Source organism: Esox lucius, chromosome 13 (genome assembly GCF_011004845.1).
Source record: "Esox lucius isolate fEsoLuc1 chromosome 13, fEsoLuc1.pri, whole genome shotgun sequence".
Lineage (NCBI taxonomy): Eukaryota > Metazoa > Chordata > Actinopteri > Esociformes > Esocidae > Esox > Esox lucius.
The window spans coordinates 39,688,916-39,712,312 of NC_047581.1; the positions used below are offsets into that span (position 1 = coordinate 39,688,916).

A 23,397-nucleotide genomic window follows, 5' to 3' on the forward strand; every position below is an offset into this window, starting at 1 on the left:
ATACATATGATCTGTTGTATTAGGCTAATGTACTGACATTAGATGTGTTATGTTAGTAAATTGTAGTTACACTAGTTTTGTTAGAACACTATATTTACATTAGTTATAATAGACAACTTTAGTTCAATTAGATATATGCCAAATAATGTAAGGTTGTGACATTTTACAACTAGCTATGGTGCTTTGTGCATCAGTGATCAGTATTTTAGGATGCTTGACTATTTAACGAAAGCAAGCTTAATGTGCTAAGCCTGCTAACATAGCTATTTTATAAAATACAAGGGATTGCCGCATGTACAAAAATAATATATTGCACCAAGGCTAGCAAGCTACTGTTTATTAAAAATTATAATATGATGAGTTTTTTTACTTGAGGCTTGCTCTCTGATGCTGCTGTGGCATCTACAACATTAACATAATGCCTGTCTCCTGTGTAAATGTTTTTTTTTTTTTTGACAATGCAGAGTTAGCTAACTTGTTAGTTTTGATAATAGCACATTTTGTTAGTAACATCATTAGCTTAATTTAGCTAGCTGGGGTGGATTACCTTCTTACTATAGAGGCCTGTGAATCTTGCATAAGATATGGTTCACATGTTGCTCTTGTATTGAAAACAATGTTTCAAAGATAACCTTGCTGTGTACGTCTGACACAAACACATTCCACTATAGTCATTTAGATATCATTAAAGCCAAATTTAGATGAAACAGCTAATAATTACATTTTAAGTGTTACACAAGAATCAATGTGGAAAATTCCAACAGCTAATTAAATGTCCCATTGACCACTACAACCACCTATCTATAAAACAGATGCCGGTGTAGGGTCTTAATTTGATCCCAGGTTTCCATTTTCTAGTTTACTGATGTGTGAAAAGGTTTTTAAAGGTTAACATTTCAATATAAACAATGCAACACATGTTATTTGTATTATCTAGATATAAATATTTAATGTTGTTGCAAGATTATTTTACTGCTTTGAGAAACTGGGTCTAATACACATCATACTTTTGTATCTGACTAATATTCCATTAACCAGTCATTGTTTTAAATGTCTGAGTAGGTAAAGTGTAACAGATGATTAACAGATCCAAGGTTAACAGAGTATTGTCAGAACCATGAAAAGGACAACTGTTCTCAACATTTACGGTTCTTTAATTTGATTAAATATAAATGTGCTTTGATACATAATGCTGTGTTATTACTATTTGTGGGGTTAGCACATAAATAAACAACTGTAGTTCCACTCTCCATGACCCTTCTTCTTAGCCATTTAGACTTTTCTGATTTTTATCCATTAAACTCCTCCACACAAAAAAATATATTGGGGGTGAGAAGACAATCTGGACCAGATATCCCCTTCTCCAAAATATTGATGGGGTTTATTGATAGAGAACTGCACCAAACGCTAAAAGAGACTGCACCAAACTGGCACCTGTATTCCCGTTATCCTGGTTGGTAAACAGCCTACTTGCACTGGACACCGTCCTGCCGATGTCAGCCAGCGAGCGCAGATTTGACTTTTTTGTCTGGTGGCGATGTTTCCGTAGCAACGTGTATGTCACTTTGTCCTTCAGCTCTGCCTTGAGCAGACCATTCCCTATCTGGCTCTCCGTGATCAAATCTAAGAGAGAGAACAATTAGAGAAATCAAGGACAGAAAGATATTGTTAATATTATTGTAACAGGTAAAAGCCAAAACACTGTTTAGAAATAAGATGCCTGGTAAGCAAAATGAAACAAGAAGAAAAACTAGGCAAGCCCAGTTTGGCCGGGCTGCGAGTAGAAATTATTCTGGTGAATAAGGGAGGGGTTTTTGAAGAGCAGCTATTTATGGGGCAATTTAGTGGCCAATACTCTGTTCCTGTGCTAATCTGAAACTTAGTGTATGGAATGACATTTGTATATAAAAAATGGAAATTCACGCCTTCAATTAGAAACCCATTACTGTTGATGGCTAGCTAATAGCTATACAGTCCCTATAATGAAAACATTGAAACAAGTTATTTTAAATTTTCATAATGATTTGGTTTCAGGTAACTATATTCACTTGTTCTATTAAAACAGTTGAACTTAAAAATAGACAGAAGAGGAACTGAAACAAAAAGACTAATTGTCTGTATAAACTCTAAGAACATTTATTTATATAGCACAATTCATACACAATTCAGTGTGCTTTACAAAAAAAAAGAAAGCAATTTACCATACAATTGCATAAAAACAAATACACAAATGAAAACATCAAAACAACATCATAATAATAAAACCTAGAATAAGAAAATAGAAGTAGAATAAAAACAGGATAAAAAGCTATAAAAGCTGTAAGGCTAAAAAGTGTTCAGTCATAGGCGCATGAAAAGAGAAGTGTTTTTAACCTGGATTTAAAAATGGGATACATTTGGGGCACATTTAAGATCTTCTGGTAGTTTATTCCAGTTGTGTGCAGCGTACCTGCTAAACGCAGCTTCTCCATGTTTGGTATGGACTCATGGATTCATGGATCTAAGAGCCCTGCTCGGTTTATATTCTTCAAACATATGAGAAATGTATTTGTGGCCTAAACCATTCAGTGATTTATAAACTAAAAGCACCACTTTGAAATCTATTCTGTAACTGACTGGAAGCCAATGCAAAGATTTAAGAATTGGAGTGATGTGCTTTGTTCTCTTGGTCCTGGTTAACATTCTAGCAGCAGCATTCTGAATGAGATGCAGCTGTTTTACAGTCTTTTTGGGGAGCCCAGTTAAGAGGCCATTACAGTAGTCAACCTTACTAGAGATAAAAGCATGGACACAGTCTTCCGACTACCTCTAATCGGAACCTCTCAACCTCACGCACTAACTCAGGCTCCTTCCCCGCCAGCGAGGTGACATTCCACGTCCCTAGAGCCAGTTTCCGTGTCCAGAGATCGGGTTGTCTAGGCCCCTGCCTTCGACTGCCGCCCGATCCTCTTTGCACCGGCCCCTTATGGTCCCTCCTGTGGGTGGTGAGCCCACGGGAGGGCGGCCCCACGTCACCCGTTCGGGCTGAGCCCGGCCGGGCCCCATGGGGGAAGGCCCGGCCACCAGGCGCTCGCATTCGAGCCCCAACCCCGGGCCTGGCTCCGGGGTGGGGCCCCGGCTGCGCCATACCGGGCGACGTCACGGTACTCAAAATTTTATTCTTCATTAAGGGGTTTTGAACCGCTCTTAGTCTGACCCGTCGCCTAAGACCTGTTTGCCTTGGGAGACCCTACCAGGGGCATATAGCCCCAGACAACATAGCTCCTAGGGTCACTCGGGTACTCAAACCCCTCCACCACGTTAAGGTGGCAGTTCTTGGAGGGGCTAATGAAACATATATTCCAATAAATAATTTTAAATATTCCAGTAAAGAATGAGCAATCATCAGCAAAATCATTCACATCAGTCATACTATAGCTAGGCTAATTAATCTGTCAATTAGTTGTCCATGAAAAAATATCTATGAAAAAAAAACATTCCTCAAGGCGATTGTATACTGTCCAACTGAGACATGCATACATAGTGACTTAGTTCAGTGATTGTACAGTGCAATGATAAAGTGACAATGCAGTGCACATTTCTTAATACAGTGACTGCATAAGGCACATGGGTTAATGCAGTGAAACTATGACCTTTGATAATGACCTGTTTAGAGTTCGTAATTAGTTATGTAGTTGAGGGTTAGCACAGTTTGATGCACAGTTTTTAGTTTGTTATGTGGTTGAGAGTTAACACAGTTTGATGTACAGATGGGATATTGTGTGCTTGAGCCTATGGTTTTGTAGCCACTATGCTGCATCAGTTTAGGTTACAACTAAATAGCATATCTCTAACGGCCGGCCATGTCCTGTGCCACGGGGGTCGTTGAATTTCTATATTCTGTGTTTTTCTGTTCTGGTGTATCTGTTTCTATGCTCTGTATAGCTTTCGTGGATTATTGGTTCCACCTGTGTTTCATTCCTTCATTAGCCCTTGTATTTTTGTACTGTCGTTTGTTCAGCTTCCGGTTGGTCATTGTTTTCATGTCAACGACTGCGAGTCTGTTAATTAAACTCCATTTATCCTTGGAAACCTCTGCGCCTGTGTCCTGCCTCCATGCCACATTGTGACAATATCCACACATTTAGTTTAGTTGTTTAGTAGCTCTGAGACTTCAAATTAATTTAAAGCTGTAACTCTTCAGATTTGAAAATGAAATGTCACTTAACTAGAAATGAATGATTTAATTCACCTCAAGATTTTATTTTCATTTTGTAATTGCCCTCAACTTCACATCATCCATGCCTCACCCCCCATCATCCATGCCTCACACCCCATGGTCATATCTTAACTTTCTCCACACTAATTATTATAAAAGTAGGAGACTTTAAGTGACATACACATTATTCTAAATTGATCTAATGTGAAATGGAAAGTATAAACTCAAACATAATCCTGTGATTGGCTAGAAATGCCTTGTCCTATTGTAAGTACAAAAAAGAAAGGCCAGTTCTAAGTTCCTGGTGCTGCATGCAAGTGTCTTGTCACGACATCTCTATACAGCTCAAACAAAGGTCTATTTAAAAAAAAGGGTCAGAAGACTGAACAAGGTTAGAAGCCCAAGGCCCTTTCTGAATGCTACTGCTTCTAATGGCCAATCCTTCAACTGGCTGGCCTGCTAGCTGGGACAGGCTTCCCTCAGCATAGCACACAGCATTAATGCACATTAATCATCTTAAGTGATATCTCTTCCTCTTCATCTACTCTCTTCCTATCCTCTCTGCAGAGAGGCAACAAGCCAATGAAATGAGAGTGAAGGGAGGGATGAGTTGGGAGAAGAAAGATGATGCAAAGGGAAAGAGAAGAACCATCATTAAGGAGACTCACCCCCTAACACTATCAAGGTTCAACACAACATTTTCTAGTGTTTTTAGACAGTCTGCATGTTTCAGAATGCTTTCCCATTGTACCTTACACTTTACCATGGAACAAATGTGTATACTTTATATTCCTGCATGTGCTTTGGCCACCTGTTCATGTACAGTACATGTTTTGCTATTTACAACTGACTGACCCTCCCGCTATTAAGTAATATAGGCATCATTACTAGTTATTTAGTCTTTGCAATAAACAGACTCATCCTAAAACTTTGTCCTAAAGGTTATCTAGAGAACAAGGTTAGGGCTATCCAGATAACAATGTTAGGTTTAGGGCTATCCAGGGAACATAGTTAGGTTTGGGGTTATCCAGGGAACAGAGTTAGGGCTATCCAGGGAATAGGTTTAGGGCTATCCAGGGAACATAGTTAGGTGTAAGGTTATCCAGGGAACAGAGTTAGGGCTATCCAGGGAATAGGGTTAGGGCTATCCAGGGAACAATGTTAGGTTTAGGACTATCCAGGGAACATAGTTAGGGTTAGGGCTTTTCAAGGAACATGGGATAACTCTTAGCGCTGAATAGAAGCAACCAGCCGTAAACCTGCTCTGCAAGAGAGGCCATGCTGAAAGAGCAGTTCTAAACTGAACTAGATAAATCACAAAGAGCAGGAAGAGCCCAATAAAAGTCAATAGACTGGAGCCTCAAGCCTTCATCGAAATTGCACTTAATGAACATATAAATGTAGCTATATTGGAAAGAATTTCACAACTATCTACTTAATATTCTGTATAATTATGGAACGCCATTTAGGTATTTGTGTATAAATAAAGATACATGTTAAATATCACTATTTGACACATGAAATAACACTTTTGACCAATCAATACTTGAACACAAATTATTGTCACATAATTCTTTAACATGTACATTCTTGGTGGTTACACTATCACTTCTAATCCATACGTCACAGTGATTCATTGCTACTTATGCTATGATGTAGCTACATGAGTTGCGCACTTGGAACAATTGCAAATTAGCCCTACATGACTTTGATTGGGGCTTTAAAGAATAAAGCTCTCATCTCCTTCCTCAAGCTGGCTAGGACTGCTAGTCAGAGCTAACTATAAACTGATCTGATTGATGCTAACAATGTTCTCCCAATAAAAAAAATATATAAAAACAACATTTCTGTTTAAGTTAGAGAAATTAATTCCTTATATCATTGCCCACCACTTTAAAATACATCAAATGTTAACTATGGCTATGGTTTCCTATTGCTCCCATGGTAGGACATGGTGATAGAACATGGCAATCAAACAGGGCGTTAGAACATGGAGTTTAATCATGCAGTTTTCCATACCATGAAAATTCTGATTCTCAATACCACAATGGGTAAGACATTTGGCTGGTTAGATTCTCAGGAACATTTGTTAGTAAAACGTTTTACTACTTAGCTTCTCATGACCACAAGTGGATAAAACTGCATTCACTAACTGGGCTACAACAGACATCATTAGGTTATTATATAGATATTTAGGGAGAGGTCAGTAAAAATAGGATCATTATATAGTCATTGTTCATGGGGTTATTACATAGTTAAGGAGTGTTCAGTGATGTTTAAACTGCTAATCTGATCCATTAAGATAATGGTAATAATGTAATCAGTGATCATATTGGTCATAAAGTAATCATTGATCATAATGGTCATAATGTAATCACTGATAATATTTGTCATAATATAATCAGTGATCATAATGGTCATAATATAATCAGTGACCATATTTGTCATAATATAATCAGTGACCATATTTGTCATAATATAATCACTGATCATATTGGTCATAATGTCATCACTGATTATATTTGCCATAATATAATCATTGATAATACTGGTCACAATGTAATCAGTGATCATATTGGTCATAATATAATCACTGATTAAATTGGTCATAATGTGATCAGTGATCATATTGGTCATAATGGAATCAATGGTCATAATGGAATCAGTGATCATATTGGTCATAAGGGAATCACTGATCATACTGGTCATAATGTAATCACTGATCATACTGGTCATAATGTAATCACTGATCATACTGGTCATAATGGAATCAGTGATCATCCTGGTCATAATGTAATCAGTGATCATATTGGTCATGATGTGAGATTTTGCCATAATTTAGATGCTGTTAATATTGCCATCATGTAAGCAATGATAATATCGTCATAATTGGTTAAAGAAATGCAGTGATAATATAGCATGGTCATAATTTAGTCTGTGGTCGCATGGTCTCAATGCAGCCATTGAAAATATGGTAGTAATATATTTTGTGGCTGTAATGTAGACAGTGATAATAATATGGTCAAATTGCAGTCATCCATAATACCTTGAAAGTGTAATCAGTGGTAATAACTTGTCAATTTAGTCGAAACATGGTGATAATATAGATATGGTCTGTTCTTACCAACGACCTGTGGTAGCGTTGAGGCTTCCAGTTCCAGCATTATGGTTCCTTTCTCGATGCAGGCCCGCAACTCCATCAGGCTGTGGAGTGATAGGGTGGCCACGTGGGGTTTGCTCCAACGCTCTCCGCCCTTCTCCACCTTCTCCTCAAACTTGATCCACCTAAGGAAGAAAGGCAGGGTGATATGAAAATGCTTTTAGACATATTACAATGACAGCCCTGACTCTCCCCAATGTATATTCCATGTTGTTACTAGAGTTCATATACCATGTTGGTACCAGAGTTTATGTACCATGTTGATACCAGTGTTCATGTACCATGTTGATACCAGTAAGTATGTACCATGTAGTACCAGTGTTCATGTACCATGTTGATACCAGTAAGTATGTACCATGTAGTACCTGTGTTTATGTACCATGTTGGTACCAGTGTTTATGTACCATGTTGGTACCAGTGTTTACAGTGGGGAGAACAAGTATTTGATACACTGACGATTTTGCAGGTTTTCCTACTTACAAAGCATGTAAAGGTCTGTAATTTTTATCATAGGTACACTTCAACTGTGAGAGATGGAATCTATCAAAAAATCACATTGTATGATTTTTTTAAATAATACATTTGCATTTTATTGCATGACATAAGTATCTGATCACCTACCAACCAATAAGAATTCCGTCACTCACAGACCTGTTAGTTTTTATTTCAGAAGCCCTCCTGTTCTCCACTCATTACCTGTATTAACTGCACCTGTTTGAACTTGTTACCTTTATAAAAGACACCTGTCCACACACTCAATCAAACAGACTCCAACCTCTCCACAATGGCCAAAACCAGAGAGCAGTGTAAGGACATCAGGGATAAAATTGTAGACCTGCACAAGCCTGGGATGGGCTACAGGGCAATAGGCAAGCAGCTTGGTGAGAAGGCAACAACTGTTGGTGCAATTTTTAGAAAATGGAAGAAGTTCAAGATGACGGTCAATCTCCCTCGGTCTGGGGCTCCATGCAAGACCTCGCCTCGTGGGGCATCAATGATCATGAGGAAGGTGAGGGATCAGCCCAGAACTACACGGGAGGACATGATCAATGACCTAAAGAGAGCTGGGACCACAGTCTCAAAGAAAACCATTAGCAACACACTACGCCGTCATGGATTAAAATCCTGCAGCGCACGCATGGTCCCCCTGCTCAAGCGCATGTCCAGGCCCGTCTGAAGTTTGCCAATGACCATCTGGATGATCCAGAGGAGGAATGGGAGAAGGTCATGTGGTCTGATGAGACTAAAATAGAGCTTTTTGGTCTGAACTCCTCTCGCCGTGTTTGGAGGAAGAAGAAGGATGAGTACAACCCAAAGAACACCATCCCAACCGTGAAGCATGGAGGTGGAAATATCATTCTTTGGGGATGTTTTTCTGCAAAGGGGACAGGACGACTGCACCGTATTGAGGGGAGGATGGATGTATTGCGAGATCTTGGCCAACAACCTCCTTCCCTCAGTAAGAGCACTGAAGATGGGTCGTGGCTGGGTCTTCCAGCATGACAACGACCCGAAACACACAGCCGAAACACACTAAGGAGTGGCTCCGTAAGAAGCATCTCAAGGTCCTGGAGTGGCCCAGCCAGTCTGCAGACCTGAACCTAATAGAAAATCTTTGGAGGGTGCTGAAAGTAAAATGTGATTTTCTGGATTTTTGTTTTAGATTCCGTCACTCACAGTTGAAGAATATCTATGATAAAAATTATAGACTTTTACATGCTTTGTAAGTGGGAAAACCTGCAAAATCGGCAGTGTATACTTGTTCTTCCCACTGTATATACCATGTTGGTACTAGTGTTTATATATCATGTTGGTACCAGTGTTTATATACCATGTTTGTTTCTGTGTTTATGTACCACATAATCCCAGTGTTTATATACCACGTTGGTACCATTGTTTATCTTTTATTGAGGTGGGTGAGCCAGATTTATTTTGATGGTTGAACCAGTACAATTAAATGGTTGAACCAGATTGTCTTTCGTTGAGATGACTGAGACAGTATAATTGCATTTGTTGAACCAGTTTATTGAGATGGTTGAGACAGTATAATTACATTTGTTGAACCAGTTTATTGAGATGGTTGAGACAGTATAATTACATTTGCTGAGCCCGTATATTGAGATGGTTGAGCAGGTTCACCTTCTATTGAGATGGTTGAGACTGTTTTGAGTATGTTTCATTGAGATGGTTGAGCTCATGTTGTTCATTTCGTGGACTTGCAACATTTATGCTCCCCACCAATCAATCTGAATACAAAAGTTGGATAAACTTCCAAATCCTAAATGTTACAAATGTGCAATTAGGTATATGTCAATGGGAATCAAACAGAACCACTACATGTTATCATGAATCCATTATGGGCGATTCATCCAGTTTTACCCATAAACTCCTTGTTTGCAGACCAGGAGTTTAATATTGTTACACAGTTTAATATTGAAATACAGTACAGCCCTAACCCTAACCAGAGTTAAGATCTCCAATGACCTCCACAACCTACATTTAGAAGAACTGATGATGTAATTGAATTATTTCATTCAATTTCAAGGGGTAAATTCCACGGTGCCTTTTCTTTATTTAGACAGACACACATCATGAAAGGTGGTGATAGGAACTGACCTGGTCAGGGGAAGAACTCATTGCTTTGTTCTGACATAACGGTTACACATTAGCAATCATTACATGCGTAGCTATGTATATCAATAATTTAAACCATATTAGGGTCCTCTCTAGGTTTCTTCCTAAAATTCGACCTTCTTAGGGAGTTTTTCCAAGCCACTGAAATTCAACACTACTGATGTTTGCTCCTTGGGGTTTAAGGCCGGGTGTCTCTGTAAAGCACTTTGTGACAACTGCTGTTGTAAAAAGGGCTTTATAAATACATTTGATTGATTGATTGAGTGTTTAGAGGGCTTTGTTTGAATAATAAAACATCTTTGTATTGAATTGAAGTAATTTAGTTAGTTTGGTTGGAGTTATTCAATCATAGAAATTATGGCAGAAAAATGGTTTTGGAATTGCAGTTTTGAATTGACTTACCATTATATATTATATATGTGTCCCAGGGTGGTTCAACAGTCAAAACCATTGCCTCTGATATGTATATCTCTGCATTGGGATTTGAGTCCAACTTACTGCTCTTACAGCAAAACTAGAATTTCTTACTGCTTTCCAATAAGGTATAAAATGCCATAAAATATCTTTAAAATGTTATATTAATTGAATAGAGAGAATTGTAAAATATTGAATTAGGAACTGCTCAGTAATTTTCAATTGAATTGATGAAATGTTAGGGAAGGAGCATTGCATTGGAATTTAAATTGTCTATAAAATGTTGGCACCCTTGTGTTATATACTGTGATAGAGTAAGGATTAGGATTGAACTTCACAGACATCATACCTGGCTGTATATCTGAAGTGTTAGAATATGGACTGGGGTTTAACGTAAACATTATACCTGGCCATATATCAACTGTGTTGTGTTAGGGTTAGGCTAGGATCATACCTGGCAGTCTCCTTCCACTCCATTTCCTGGCCATCCACAGAGAGCAGCTCATCCAGCTCAGTAAAGAGTTGAGGAGGTGACGGTCCATCATCATCTTCTCCAAGCATAATGCGAATCCTCTCACCAGCCGGAGAGACTGGAGAGAAAGAAAATATATGGGGGCTGATAGGCTGCTGCCCATCCATCTGGGTATTTCCTTGATCTCCTAACCCGTTCAGCTGGCCAACTCTGATAACCAGAGATGGTGGAGGAATCTTAACAGGAACTTCCCCATCCCTGTTCTCTGGGGGGACTTTCACCACCTTCTCTATATCCCTCTCTTCATCCTTCTCTTCTTCCCTCTCCTTCTCCCCCAGCATGTTGTTGTTGCTCTCAGACATCTCTGGAACTTTTTACTCCCCAGTATCCACTAGGTAAGAGTCTTCTAACGCAAATGTTTAGGTCTCACGGCAGGTGAGAACCCTCCCAGAGCAGAACACTAGCTAAATCTGCATTCAGAACACAACTCTGGGAAAGTAAATATGGTCCTTCTTCTGTCTCTCTTGCAGCAGTCTGAGCCCCAGGTAGAGGGAGGGCAAAGGGATCCCCCAGCCCCCCTAACCCCACCCCCCACCACCACACACACAGCTCAAATAGAACCCCTTTGCATTGGGCACCCAGTCTTCCTCTTTCACCCCCTCACCCCTTCCCCATAATATAACAACTTCCCATTGGTTCCCAGCATGGCATACAGCCAGGAGTCCCTCATTAACAACTAGGAAATGTTTCACAAACTGCCCATTGCTTCTCTTTTGTCTTCCAATTTGAATATTTAGTCAAGCAGCAGTGCCCATATAAAATTGACCATATAACACAGTCTGACACTGTAACACAGTCTGAAAATTTTACACACTTTACTACATGAAAACGAATGTAAAAACAGCAGTTGTCAAATTCAATCTTAAGACTATCTGGTACTATAAAGATATTACTGGCTTTTTCAGATTATTTGCCCCCAAATCATGGAATGTCTTTTACAGAAATTTGGTCTGTAGGACAGTTCAAATGTTTAAAATATTTACTTTTTATTGTTTGTTTTGATTGCTTATTTTTAATGCATGTGTATTTCACATCATTGTATTTCTGTGTTTTATTGTTGTCCCAATACAGACCTTAACTTAGTATGCTAAAAACACCTTCTTATTTACAGAAACAACCTGGAGGAAATTAAGATTAACTGTTTTACTCAATGACAGAAAGTGTTTTATTAAAGACTCTGAAGTAGAACAGAACTGCACTGATAAAGAGATGGGAGACACAATGGGCGTAGTTGGTGATACCTGATCACAGGTAACAGAAACAGTCATTATTACATGGTGCATCCTGTGTTTCCAGACTCATTTTCACCATGTGCTAACGTGAGCTCTGCGATCTGATCACTATAATCCAATCACCCAGGTCAAGTATTGCCCTGTCTAATCATTGGACTACCACTGTGTTTTGTATAATAACTGTTTCAACATTGTGATTAGATTAGCTGTTGCTATATGCAAATTATTTAACAGAAGTATACATTTTCAGAAAAATACTGATGTTGTTTGTATGTTGATACAGATATAAACTGTACACAGCTATAATTAGAATGTTTTACCATCCAGATTTGTTCAGAAATTATATAATAACAAAGATTAAACAATCAGCAAACAGGGTATATGCTATCAGCAAGTAGGTATTGAGCTTTAGGGCATTGTGTTGACAACACATGGTCCAGAAGTATGCATTGTACAAAAAAGGAACATATCATGTTGATAAAACAACTGTAAAAGGATTGTGTGCCTTTTCACCAACATTTTCACAAAAACTGTTCCAAGTTTCCCGACAATCTCATTACAGTTGGTATTACAGTTTTACATCAAATCAAGTTTACTTTTGTTTTTCCCAACACAGACATTATACAAGGGCAGTCCACAACATGATGCTTACCAATCAATACAAAGACACCATTGTGCTAAACATCCCTTCACTTCACTTGCATTTCGGACACTTGTGAATATCAATGAAACAGCTTCCCAGTCCAGTGAAGCAGATTCTGTCCCACCACCGGTTCCCTTGCTGGCCAGGTTCATTGCTCTGATGTCACCGGAAATCATGTGGAATAATGTCAGTCAGACATATTGTGCAACAGGGGGATACCCTTAGTTCAGCAGGTAATCTGTAAGTAATGTATACACCGATGAGCCAAAATATTATGACCACCTGCCAGTTTGTCCTCCATGTGCCCCCAAAACAGCGCTGACCCACCGAGGGATGGTCTCTATAGTCCAAAAATCACTTTACAAATGCTAGTAATTACTACTATACAATCTAAGAAAATGAAAATCTCCCTTCATCCCTACAGCAAAATGCCCAAATTTACAGCAGAAATAAATTTTTACAGCCGGGTTAAAAGAAAATTTGAGTGTACATTGCTTATTTACCCCTTTAGATTTTTTTTATAACTCATCCATTTAAATGATATGAAGTCATATAATTAGGGGGGCATGGCCTATTGAGTGACAGGTGTGGTGCTGGCGCTGTCACCATAGGAATCTAATTCTGGCTTTGTAAAGTTATAAGTAACGTTATAATCAAGTGACATTGGAATAAACGACTTGTAACCATACTATGATCTATGATCATAACTTAAGTCATGTGAAATCTAATTTGCAAGTCTCAACCAATTTTTTTACAGTCTATCATCTTGAGAAAATCTGGAGTTGCAAAATTACCACATTAATATTTTTAAAAAACACTGAAGCATTTTAAGCATTTAAGTTTTGATGTATAGTTTCAAGGATAACCTCAAATATAGTAACATTACGGTGAGTGGCTACCAACCACAGGCCAGCAACCGCTACTGGTAGAATTTAGCCTAGCTTCTTAGCCTTTGCTAACTTGGTAATATCACGCTAGGTGGGCGTTGTTTCAGCAACCAGTCACCTCAGCTCCACCCACGCCCCACCTCTTTGTCAATTTTTGGTTATCCTTGAGTTAGGCCGAGTGAAGCGCTGCCAGGACGGTGATGGCCATCTCCACCAAAAATGAGTTTCAAAATGAATCTTCAGACATGGTTACTACGTCCATATTTCTTTTTACAGTCTATGTTACCACCACCCAGAAAAGAATTGCACTAAACTTTGTTTTCTCCGGCACTGACTTTGCCAGCTAATGGTTTTGACGGAGGGAAAGTGTACTTATTATAATAGTCAGATGTTGGTTTTCCAAGACACCATAACAGGAATGCATTTATTGTAAGTCACTCTGGATAAGAGTGTCTTCTAAATGACTAAAATGTTAAATGTTTATTTGGGCTTCTCCCTTCAATTTGTCTCCATCCACACGATGCTCATGCTCTCCTTTGTCAAAACTCCTTTCCAATTACACTAGCTGCAGGAAACTTTTTCACTATGTACTACTCTATCACTGCCTTGCTATGCCTGATAATGGAAGTTTTCAGTTGTTAAAGGTACGTGTCTACCTCAGGAACCTCACCGCCGCTATCTGCATTTCAGTTGCACATACACCTGCATTTCTGATAATATTTCAATCCCTGGTTTTTTCTGTGGCAGACTGTCTTCAATCATTATATACCTCAGCCATAATGTGGACAGAATAACATTTATTAACGGAACTAAAGAGTAGTCTTGCACAAAGACTATATAGCTAATAGCTATACATCCTACTTATAACGAAAACAATGACTACAATCACTTCATGGCTGATTTGTGTCTTTCGAAAACAATAACAGTATATAAGGGTCACGTAAAACAATTCTTCTCCTAAACATATGAGAATCATGGTATTACAGAGGGGATATATATTGTTGTGTGAAGGGTGAAATGTACAGAGTGGATATACATTTCTGAAAATCAATGTCTGGAACATCTCAGAGGAGAATTGAACCAGGGTCAGAATATTGCAGAACAGGAATGTCCTCACTACACCACAGGGGCTACTGTTTGTCCCAACAGCTCTCTATCCTCTCCAAATGTAAATTTTACCCCAGCCATTACAATTTTGCTGAGATAAAGTTGGCAACAAAACGTTTGTAACGGAACTAAAGTGTACTGTTGTACAAAGATGATTATAGATGGCTAGCTAATAGCTATACATCCTACTTATAACAAAATCAATGACTCCAATCACTCCATGGCTGGTTCCTTTCTTTGGAAAACAATAACAGCATAAAAGGGTCACGGAATACAATTATTCTCACAAATAAAATAAAATCATGGAATTTCAGATATGTATTGTGGAAAGGCATTTATGAGATATATAATTTGGAATGACTGAGAAGGGAATTGAACTGGGGTCACAATATTGAAAAATCAGGATGTTCCCACTACACCACAGGGCAGACAGGCAGTCTTAATAGTCTCATAGGGTTGTGATCTATAATACCCGAAATAGCACACATGCATATTTTAGAAATCCACCAGAAACATTTACAATAATATAACTTTTAAAGACAATGGTCCAGTCGTCCTTTACACCAATTGTCATCCAAATCCATTCAGCTGTTTTGGAGGAAATGTCGTTTAAGTGTGTTTCTATCAACGGCAAAATCGTGAGAAACATCGGTTATGTTTATAGTGCCTCCAAGCGGTATTTCTGTATGGGAGTTTTCCTGTTCATTCCTAGCAGACACATTTACAAGTATGATTCGTTTCGTAGCTGTTTGATGTTCCATTTGGCTTTAATGGACGTCTAAATTCATAGACCTGCCCAGCTCAATTTCATTCACTGATTTCAGCCATATTGTTTGAGATATCAACTTTCCTTATATAACATTTAAAGATAATGGTTCAAAGGTCCTTCACTCCAAATGGCATGTAAATCCGTTCAGCAGTCTCGGAGGAGATGTTGTTAACGTGTTTTTCACCAAATTCAAAATGGAGGAAAATCCAAGGAGCGAATTTGAAAGACCCCAGAGACATTCGGTTCATGAGATCTGAGCTTCACTTTTTCCATTTTCGACTGAGTGCTACAGCGCCACCATGAGGAGCATGGGTACCATGATGGCCAAGGTCTTTCGGACTTTGGCCGTCTACAGTCAGGCAAAGTTTGGAGCGTTTTGAACCAACGGGGACCGAGCTATGGACCTCTGAAAATGGCCCTGGAGAATAATAATAATAATAAAACGTACAAACATAAAAGGGTTCCAGCAACTTCGTTGCTTGCCTCCTAATTAGAATTCATTATTACTCAGCTATCTGAACATAATGTGAATTAGAATTCATTATTACTCAGCTATATGAAAATAATACATTAATTAGAATTCATAATTACTCAGCTGTCTAAACATAATGCGTGAATTAGAATTCATAATTACACAGCTATCTAAACACAATGCGTGAATTCAAATTCATAATTACTCAGGTATCTGAACATAATACGTGAATTAGAATTCATAATTCCACAGCTATCTAAACATAATACGTGAATTAGAATTAATAGTTACTCAGCTATCTGAACATAATATGTGAATTAGAATTCATAATTACTTAGCTATCTAAACATAATAAGCTATCTTATTTTGCCATAATATGGTTTATTGGTCTATTTGACATTGTTTAATGGGCTGTTCCATTGCTAAAGAAGTGTGTGCTTGTTTTAATGATGTGACTAATGAAGCAAATGACTGAACACTGTTTTCCAAATATTAAATAACAAATATAAAAGTAGATGCAGTGTTAGAAGAAAAAACATTATACTCCTCTCAAAAGTGAATCAGAGTACTGTGGGCAAACTAAATGAAGCCAGCACACATGCATTATTAGCATGTTATTTGTTTATTATAAGTGGCTATAAAAACAATAAATCTGTATTTGTCATTTGTGCTGTTATGATCGTATATAAAGTATTTAAAAATATTGCACATATTTGCACTGATAAGCTGAGGTACGGGGTATATTGGCAACTAAATGGACTTCCAGGTTTTCTGATCACAAGTTTATCTGATTATGAGCGTCACATGTAACATATGGATATGATTGAAGTATCACAAGATTGTTATGCCTCAACCCACATATTGTACAATTATTGTTGAGGACTATGGTCAAAGGCACTCAGTGTTCAGAACTTTGGACTATAGTACTCAGTGTTGGTACGAAGCAGGCAGTGTTGAGGATGGTGTTACTTTGTTGGCCTATCCATCCCCTAGTTGCTAAGAGAGCAGGAGGGAGTGAAGGAAATCAGAGTGTGGAAGGAAAAAAGGGGGGAAATAAACACAAAAAGGAGAGATAGAAATGAAAATACCATCATTCAAACATGTTTCAAAGCTTTGTGCACTGTAGCCAAGAGCCACAGATACACAAAGAGGACTTTGTCCTGCAGTAGAGGCTCATGGGAAAGCAGAAGGGGAAGAATGCCTGCTGCCCAGAGAGAGCTTAGCCACTCTTCTGATTTAGTCCCACTCTCACTTCCAGCATGATATGTACCCACACAAATACTTCTCAACACCACTCCCCGGCGCTCCCCTTTTTGAAATATTGACTTAAATATAACATTATTTATAACAAATATAACATTATTATTACAACATCTCTCTGTGACACTTTTCTTATTTCAAAAAGGGCATTGAGCAATTCCAGACATAACCATGTTGTTTCCTAACAAGGTTGGGGTTAGGTTAGACTGTTAGCTAGCAGGGTCAATGTTACACTAGACTTAGCTGGCATGGTAAGTTATGTTTATGTATTAGTGGACAGGGGTAGGGTAGTGTGTGAGCTAAAATGGTTAATTTTAGCTAATGTTAGCTGCAAGGGTGAATGATTGGTTAAAAATAGGTAACAGGGTTTAGGTTAGGTTAGTGCATTAGCTGGCTGGATTAAGATCAGACTAGTGTGTTAGCTAGCAGGGTCAAGGGTTGGTTAGCATGATAGCTGGTGGGAGAGGAGGGGGATGCTACTGAGGCTAGCACTGGGATGCAGGTTGCTGTGCTGCCGGCTTTAACAACAGGAAGTAGTCAAGCCACAAGAAGATTACAATATATTTTCAGTGATAGGTGATATAAGAACAATATTAAATATCCCTGCACATTTAATGAAACATTAAAAAATGTGACCCAAATATATTTAATATATTAATAATTTTGGTTATTATGGAGCTGCAAGCAAATAAACTACATACCAATACATAATATCAGAAACACACATTTTTATATGAATCTGTGGCAACTTCCATCACTTAGTTTCCGGCAGCTAGTGTATTTGAAAAGGAGTTTTTCTGGTACAGTGGGGCAAAAAAGTATTTAGTCAGCCACCAATTGTGCACGTTCTCCCACTTAAAAAGATGAGAGAGGCCTGGAATTGTCATCATAGGTACACCTCAACTATGAGAGACAAAATGAGAAAAAAAAATGCAGAACATCACATAGTAGGATTTTTAATGAATTCGTTGGTAAATTATGGTGGAAAATATGTATTTGGTCACCTACAAACAAGCAAGATTTCTGGCTCTCACGGAACTGTAACTTCTTTAAGAGGCTCCTCTGTCCTCCACTCGTTACCTGTATTAATTGCACCTGTTTGAACTTGTTATCAGTATAAAAGACACCTGTCCACAACCTCAAACAGTCACACTCCAAACTCCACTATGGCCAAGACCAAAGAGCTGTCAAAGGACACCAGAAACTAAATTGTAGACCTGCACCAGGATGGGAAGACTGAATCTGCATTAGGTAAGCAGCTTGGTGTGAAGAAATCAACTGTGGGAGCAATTATAAGAAAATGGAAGACATACAAGACCACTAATAATCTCCCTCGATCCGGGGCTCCATGCAAGATCTCACCCCGTGGGGTCAAAATGATCACAAGAACGGTGAGCAAAAATCCCAGAACCACATGGGGGGACCTAGTGAATGACCTGCAGAGAGCTGGGACCAAATTAACAAAGGCTACCATCAGTAACACACTAGGCCGCCAGGGACTCAAATCCTGCAGTGCCAGACGTGTCCCCCTGCTTAAGCCAGTACATGTCAAGGCCCGTCTGAGGTTTGCTAGAGAGCATTTGGATGGTCCAGAAGAGGATTGGGAGAATGTCATATGTCAGATGAATCCAAAATATAACTTTTTGGTAAAAACTCAACTTGTCGTGTTTGGAGGAGAAAGAATGCTGAGTTGCATCCAAAGAACACCATAACGACTGTGAAGCATGGGGATAGAAACATCATGCTTTGGGGCTGTTTTTCTGCAAAGAGACCAGGACAACTGATCTGTGTAAAGGAAAGAATGAATAGGGCCATGTATCGTGAGATTTTGTGTGAAAACTTCCTTCCATCAGCAAGGGCATTGAAGATGAAACGTGGCTGGGTCTTTCAGCATGACAATGATCCCAAACACACCGCCCGGGCAATGAAGGAGTGGCTCCGTAAGTAGCATTTCAAAGTCCTGGAGTGGCTTAGCCAGTCACCAGATCTCAACCCCATAGAACAACTTTGGAGGGAGTTGAAAGTCTGTGTTGCCCAGCGACAGCCCCAAAACATCACTGCTCTAGAGGAGATCTGCATGGAGGAATTGGCCAAAATACCAGGAACAGTGTGTGAAAACCTTGTGAAGACTTACAGAAAATGTTTGACCTCTGTCATTGCCAACAAAGGGTATATAACAAAGAATTGAGAATAACTTTTGTTATTGACCAAATACTTATTTTCCACCATAATTTACCAATAAATTCATAAAAACCATACAATGTGATTTTCTGCATTTCTTTTTCTCATTTTGTCTCTCAAAGTTGAAGTGTACCTATGATGAAAATTACAGGCCTCTCTCATCTTTTTAAGTGGGAGAACTTGCACAATTGGTGACTGACTAAATAATTTTTTGCCCCACTGTAATTTCATCTTGACTGAGAGGAGTGGGAATGGGCATCATGTGGATAGAGTCAAATTGGAGAGAGCTTCCCAATTAAACAAGTTATCTTGTTTATTTTGTGAGTATACATTTTCCTGTATTCTACAGTAGTAACTAGTAGCATTTGTAATATGATTTTCATTGTCGCTCAGGAGCTATGACCAAAGAACTTCATCTGTTGCTTACTTGTCATTTATCATCACTGATATTGTGAACATTGGTGGTAGTATTGTTAATATGTATATTCATGTCTAATTAAATAAAATAGAAACAATGTGTCATTCATAATGCAGATTGTATATTTTTGTATATACACTGATGACTGTAGCTAATGTTAGCAAGCCAGTTAACGTCATTAATGTTAGACAACTTATTTGTTATTGTTAAAGTTTGCTTACATTTAGCTATTCTTTCTAGTTTAAGGTCAATGTAATTAATAAAATACTTATTTGCTGGCAAGTGCAAAAAAGGAACCCCGGTAGGGAAGAGAGGTATCGCCAAATCTGCTTGGTCGTGAGGAAATTATTTTACCAAAATATGTTTCAAATGTTCTAAACTATATCTGCTGTTCTTCCAACAAATTTTCTCTGTTAGATAATCAGGAAGTCTTTGCATGACTGCCCTATATAAACACATCAAACCAATGTCTGGCCCTTCTAGATGTCAGTGACTCCCAGCCAACTGAAGCATATAACAGACAGTGATGAGTGTGAACATTTGCACCAGTGACCAAACGCAAGGCTGAATGATAGACTGAATCCAGAGATTTGAGTACAGAAGCTGAGGCATGCATATACACTCACCTAAAGGATTATTAGGATCACCATACTAATACTGTGTTTGACCCCCTTTCGCCTTCAGAACTGCCTTAATTCTACGTGGCATTGATTCATCAAGGTGCTGAAAGCATTCTTTAGAAATGTTGGCCCATATTGATAGGATAGCATCTTGCAGTTGATGGAGATTTGTGGGATGCACATCCAGGACACGAAGCTCCCGTTCCACCACATCCCAAAGATACTCTATTGGGTTGAGATCTGGTGACTGTGGGGGCCATTTCAGTACAGTGAACTCATTGTCATGTTCAAGAAACCAATTTGAAATGATTCGAGCTTTGTGACATGGTGCATTATCCTTCTGGAAGTAGCCATCAGAGGATGGGTACATGGTGGTCATAAAGGGATGGACATGGTCAGAAACAATGCTCAGGTAGGCCGTGGCATTTAAACAATGCCCAATTGGCACTAAGGGGCCTAAAGTGTGCCAAGAAAACATCCCCCACACCATTACACCACCACCAGCACCAGCCTGCACAGTGGTAACAAGGCATGATGGATCCATGTTCTCATTCTGTTTAAGCCAAATTCTGACTCTACCATCTGAATGTCTCAACAGAAATCGAGACTCATCAGACCAAGCAACATTCTTCCAGTCTTCAACTGTCCAATTTTGGTGAGCTCGTGCAAATTGTAGCCTCATCATCATCATCATCATCATCATCTTCTTCCGCTTATCCAGGGCTGGGTCGCGGGGGCAGCAGTCTAAGCAGGGATGCCCAGACTTCCCTCTCCCCAGACACTTCCTCCAGCTCTTCCGGGGGGACACCGAGGCGTTCCCAGGCCAGCCGGGAGACATAGTCCCTCCAGCGTGTCCTAGGTCTTCCCCGGGGTCTCCTCCCGGTGGGACGGGACCGGAACACCTTCCCAGGAAGACGTTCCGGAGGCATCCGAAACAGATGCCCAAGCCACCTCAGCTGACCCCTCTCGATGTGGAGGAGCAGCGGCTCTACTCTGAGCTCCTCCCGGGTGACCGAGCTTCTCACCCTATCTCTAAGGGATCGCCCAGCCACCCTGCGGAGAAAGCTCATTTCGGCCACCTGTATCCGGGATCTTGTCCTTTCGGTCATGACCCAAAGCTCATGACCATAGGTGAGAGTAGGAACGTAGATTGACCGGTAAATCGAGAGCTTCGCCTTGCGGCTTAGCTCTTTCTTCACCACGACAGACCGATACATCGACCGCATTACTGCAGAAGCTGCACCGATCCGTCTGTCAATCTCCTGTTCCATCCTTCCCTCACTCGTGAACAGGACCCCTAGATACTTAAACTCCTCCACTTGAGGCAGGCACTCTCCACCAACCTGAAGTGGGCAAGCCACCCTTTTCCGACTGAGGACCATGGTCTCGGATTTGGAGGTACTGATTGTAGCCTCTTTTTCCTATTTGTAGTGGAGATGAGTGGTACCCGGTGGGGTCTTCTGCTGTTGTAGCCCATCCACCTCAAGGTTGTGCGTGTTGTGGCTTCACAAATGCTTTGCTGCATACCTCGGTTGTAACAAGTGTTTTTTTCAGTCAAAGTTGCTCTTCTATCAGCTTGAATCAGTCGGCCCATTCTCCTCTGACCTCTAGCATCAACAAGGCATTTTCGCCCACAGGACTGCCGCATACTGGATGTTTTTTCCTTTTCACACCATTCTTTGTAAACCCTAGAAATGGTTGTGCGTGAAAATCCCAGTAACTGAGCAGATTGTGAAATACTCAGACCGGCCCGTCTGGCACCAACAACCATGCCACACTCAAAATTGCTTAAATCAACTTTCTTTCCCATTCTGACATTCAGTTTGGAGTTCAGGAGATTGTCTTGACCAGGACCACACCCCTAAATGCATTGAAGCAACTGCCATGTGATTGGTTGATTAGATAATTGCATTAATGAGAAATTGAACAGGTGTTCCTAATAATCCTTTAAGTGAGTGTATAGTACATCACAATAATATATAAGGCATCTAACCACATCCCAAGTTATTTTTAAGAAGCAACATGTTCTATTAAAGAACCATTTGGGGTAGTTATTGTAGGATCACCTAAAGCCAAAGCTAGGTTCTGGAGCCCTGGAAATAGTATTTACTAAGTTTTCCAGAATTTGGACGGACATCCGTATTAATTGGAAGGTAGATTGTGTATTAACATAGCAATTGGTTTTTGCTTTTCTAATAAGTTTTATAGATAGGTTTCTCAATGTCTTAAAAGTCTGCTAGTCCAAGCTAGAAGTAGTTTTTCTTGCATTTGTCCATGCCACATATCTTTAATGAATCGCATCCGATATTTCTGAATTAAACCAGGTATTGGATCTTTTCTTGACTCTTAGAGTTAAAAAACACTAGTGAAATACTGTAGTACAAGTTCAGCTTCTGGAATGGCTGAAATGCAGTCAAGGTCACTTTGGGAGTGGTCTAGTAAAAAAGCTTGTGAAATGTATTTTAATCCGACACCTCTATTGCATACAATCGGGCAATGGTTACTGAAATCTAGCAGAAACACACTTCTTGACATATATATTTCTGGAACATTTGTCAATATATAATCAATCAATGTAAAATGTATAGATTCCTTTAAATCTGTCGTTGTTGGCTTGGTGATTAGCTGGGTAAAGTTTAGACACACAAAAAAAATGTATGCTATTGGCTTACTGTGATTCCCAGTCCAGGTTATAATCAACAAATGATAATCACTAGATATAAATGTGGCCAATTGATCCATTAGGCGATTTAGCATACCTTTCTTGGCAGATGGTGGGCAATATGCTCCAACAACTGTAATATTTTTTTTTCTCCTAATTTAATACTTAAGACAAGTTATTCAAATTACTTATGAATGCAGATAGACAC

General features: G+C 39.3%; 1 protein-coding gene across 5 annotated transcripts in view; it reads right to left on the reverse strand.

Annotated features, from left to right (window-relative positions):
* slc4a4a (solute carrier family 4 member 4a) overlaps positions 1–23,397 on the reverse strand; it is a 93,650-nt gene that overhangs the window by 44,793 nt on the left and 25,460 nt on the right. For 4 of the 5 annotated variants that reach the window (XM_034296429.1, XM_029124728.2, XM_034296427.1 and 1 more), the window contains 3 exons: positions 10,861–10,996; positions 7,323–7,483; positions 1,435–1,623 (listed from right to left, as the gene is read on the reverse strand). In XM_034296429.1, the coding sequence (XP_034152320.1) occupies positions 1,435–1,623; positions 7,323–7,483; positions 10,861–10,996 (486 nt within the window). The remainder of the gene's footprint in view (positions 1–1,434; positions 1,624–7,322; positions 7,484–10,860; positions 10,997–23,397) is intronic. The other variant, XM_029124727.2, reaches the window with a different exon arrangement.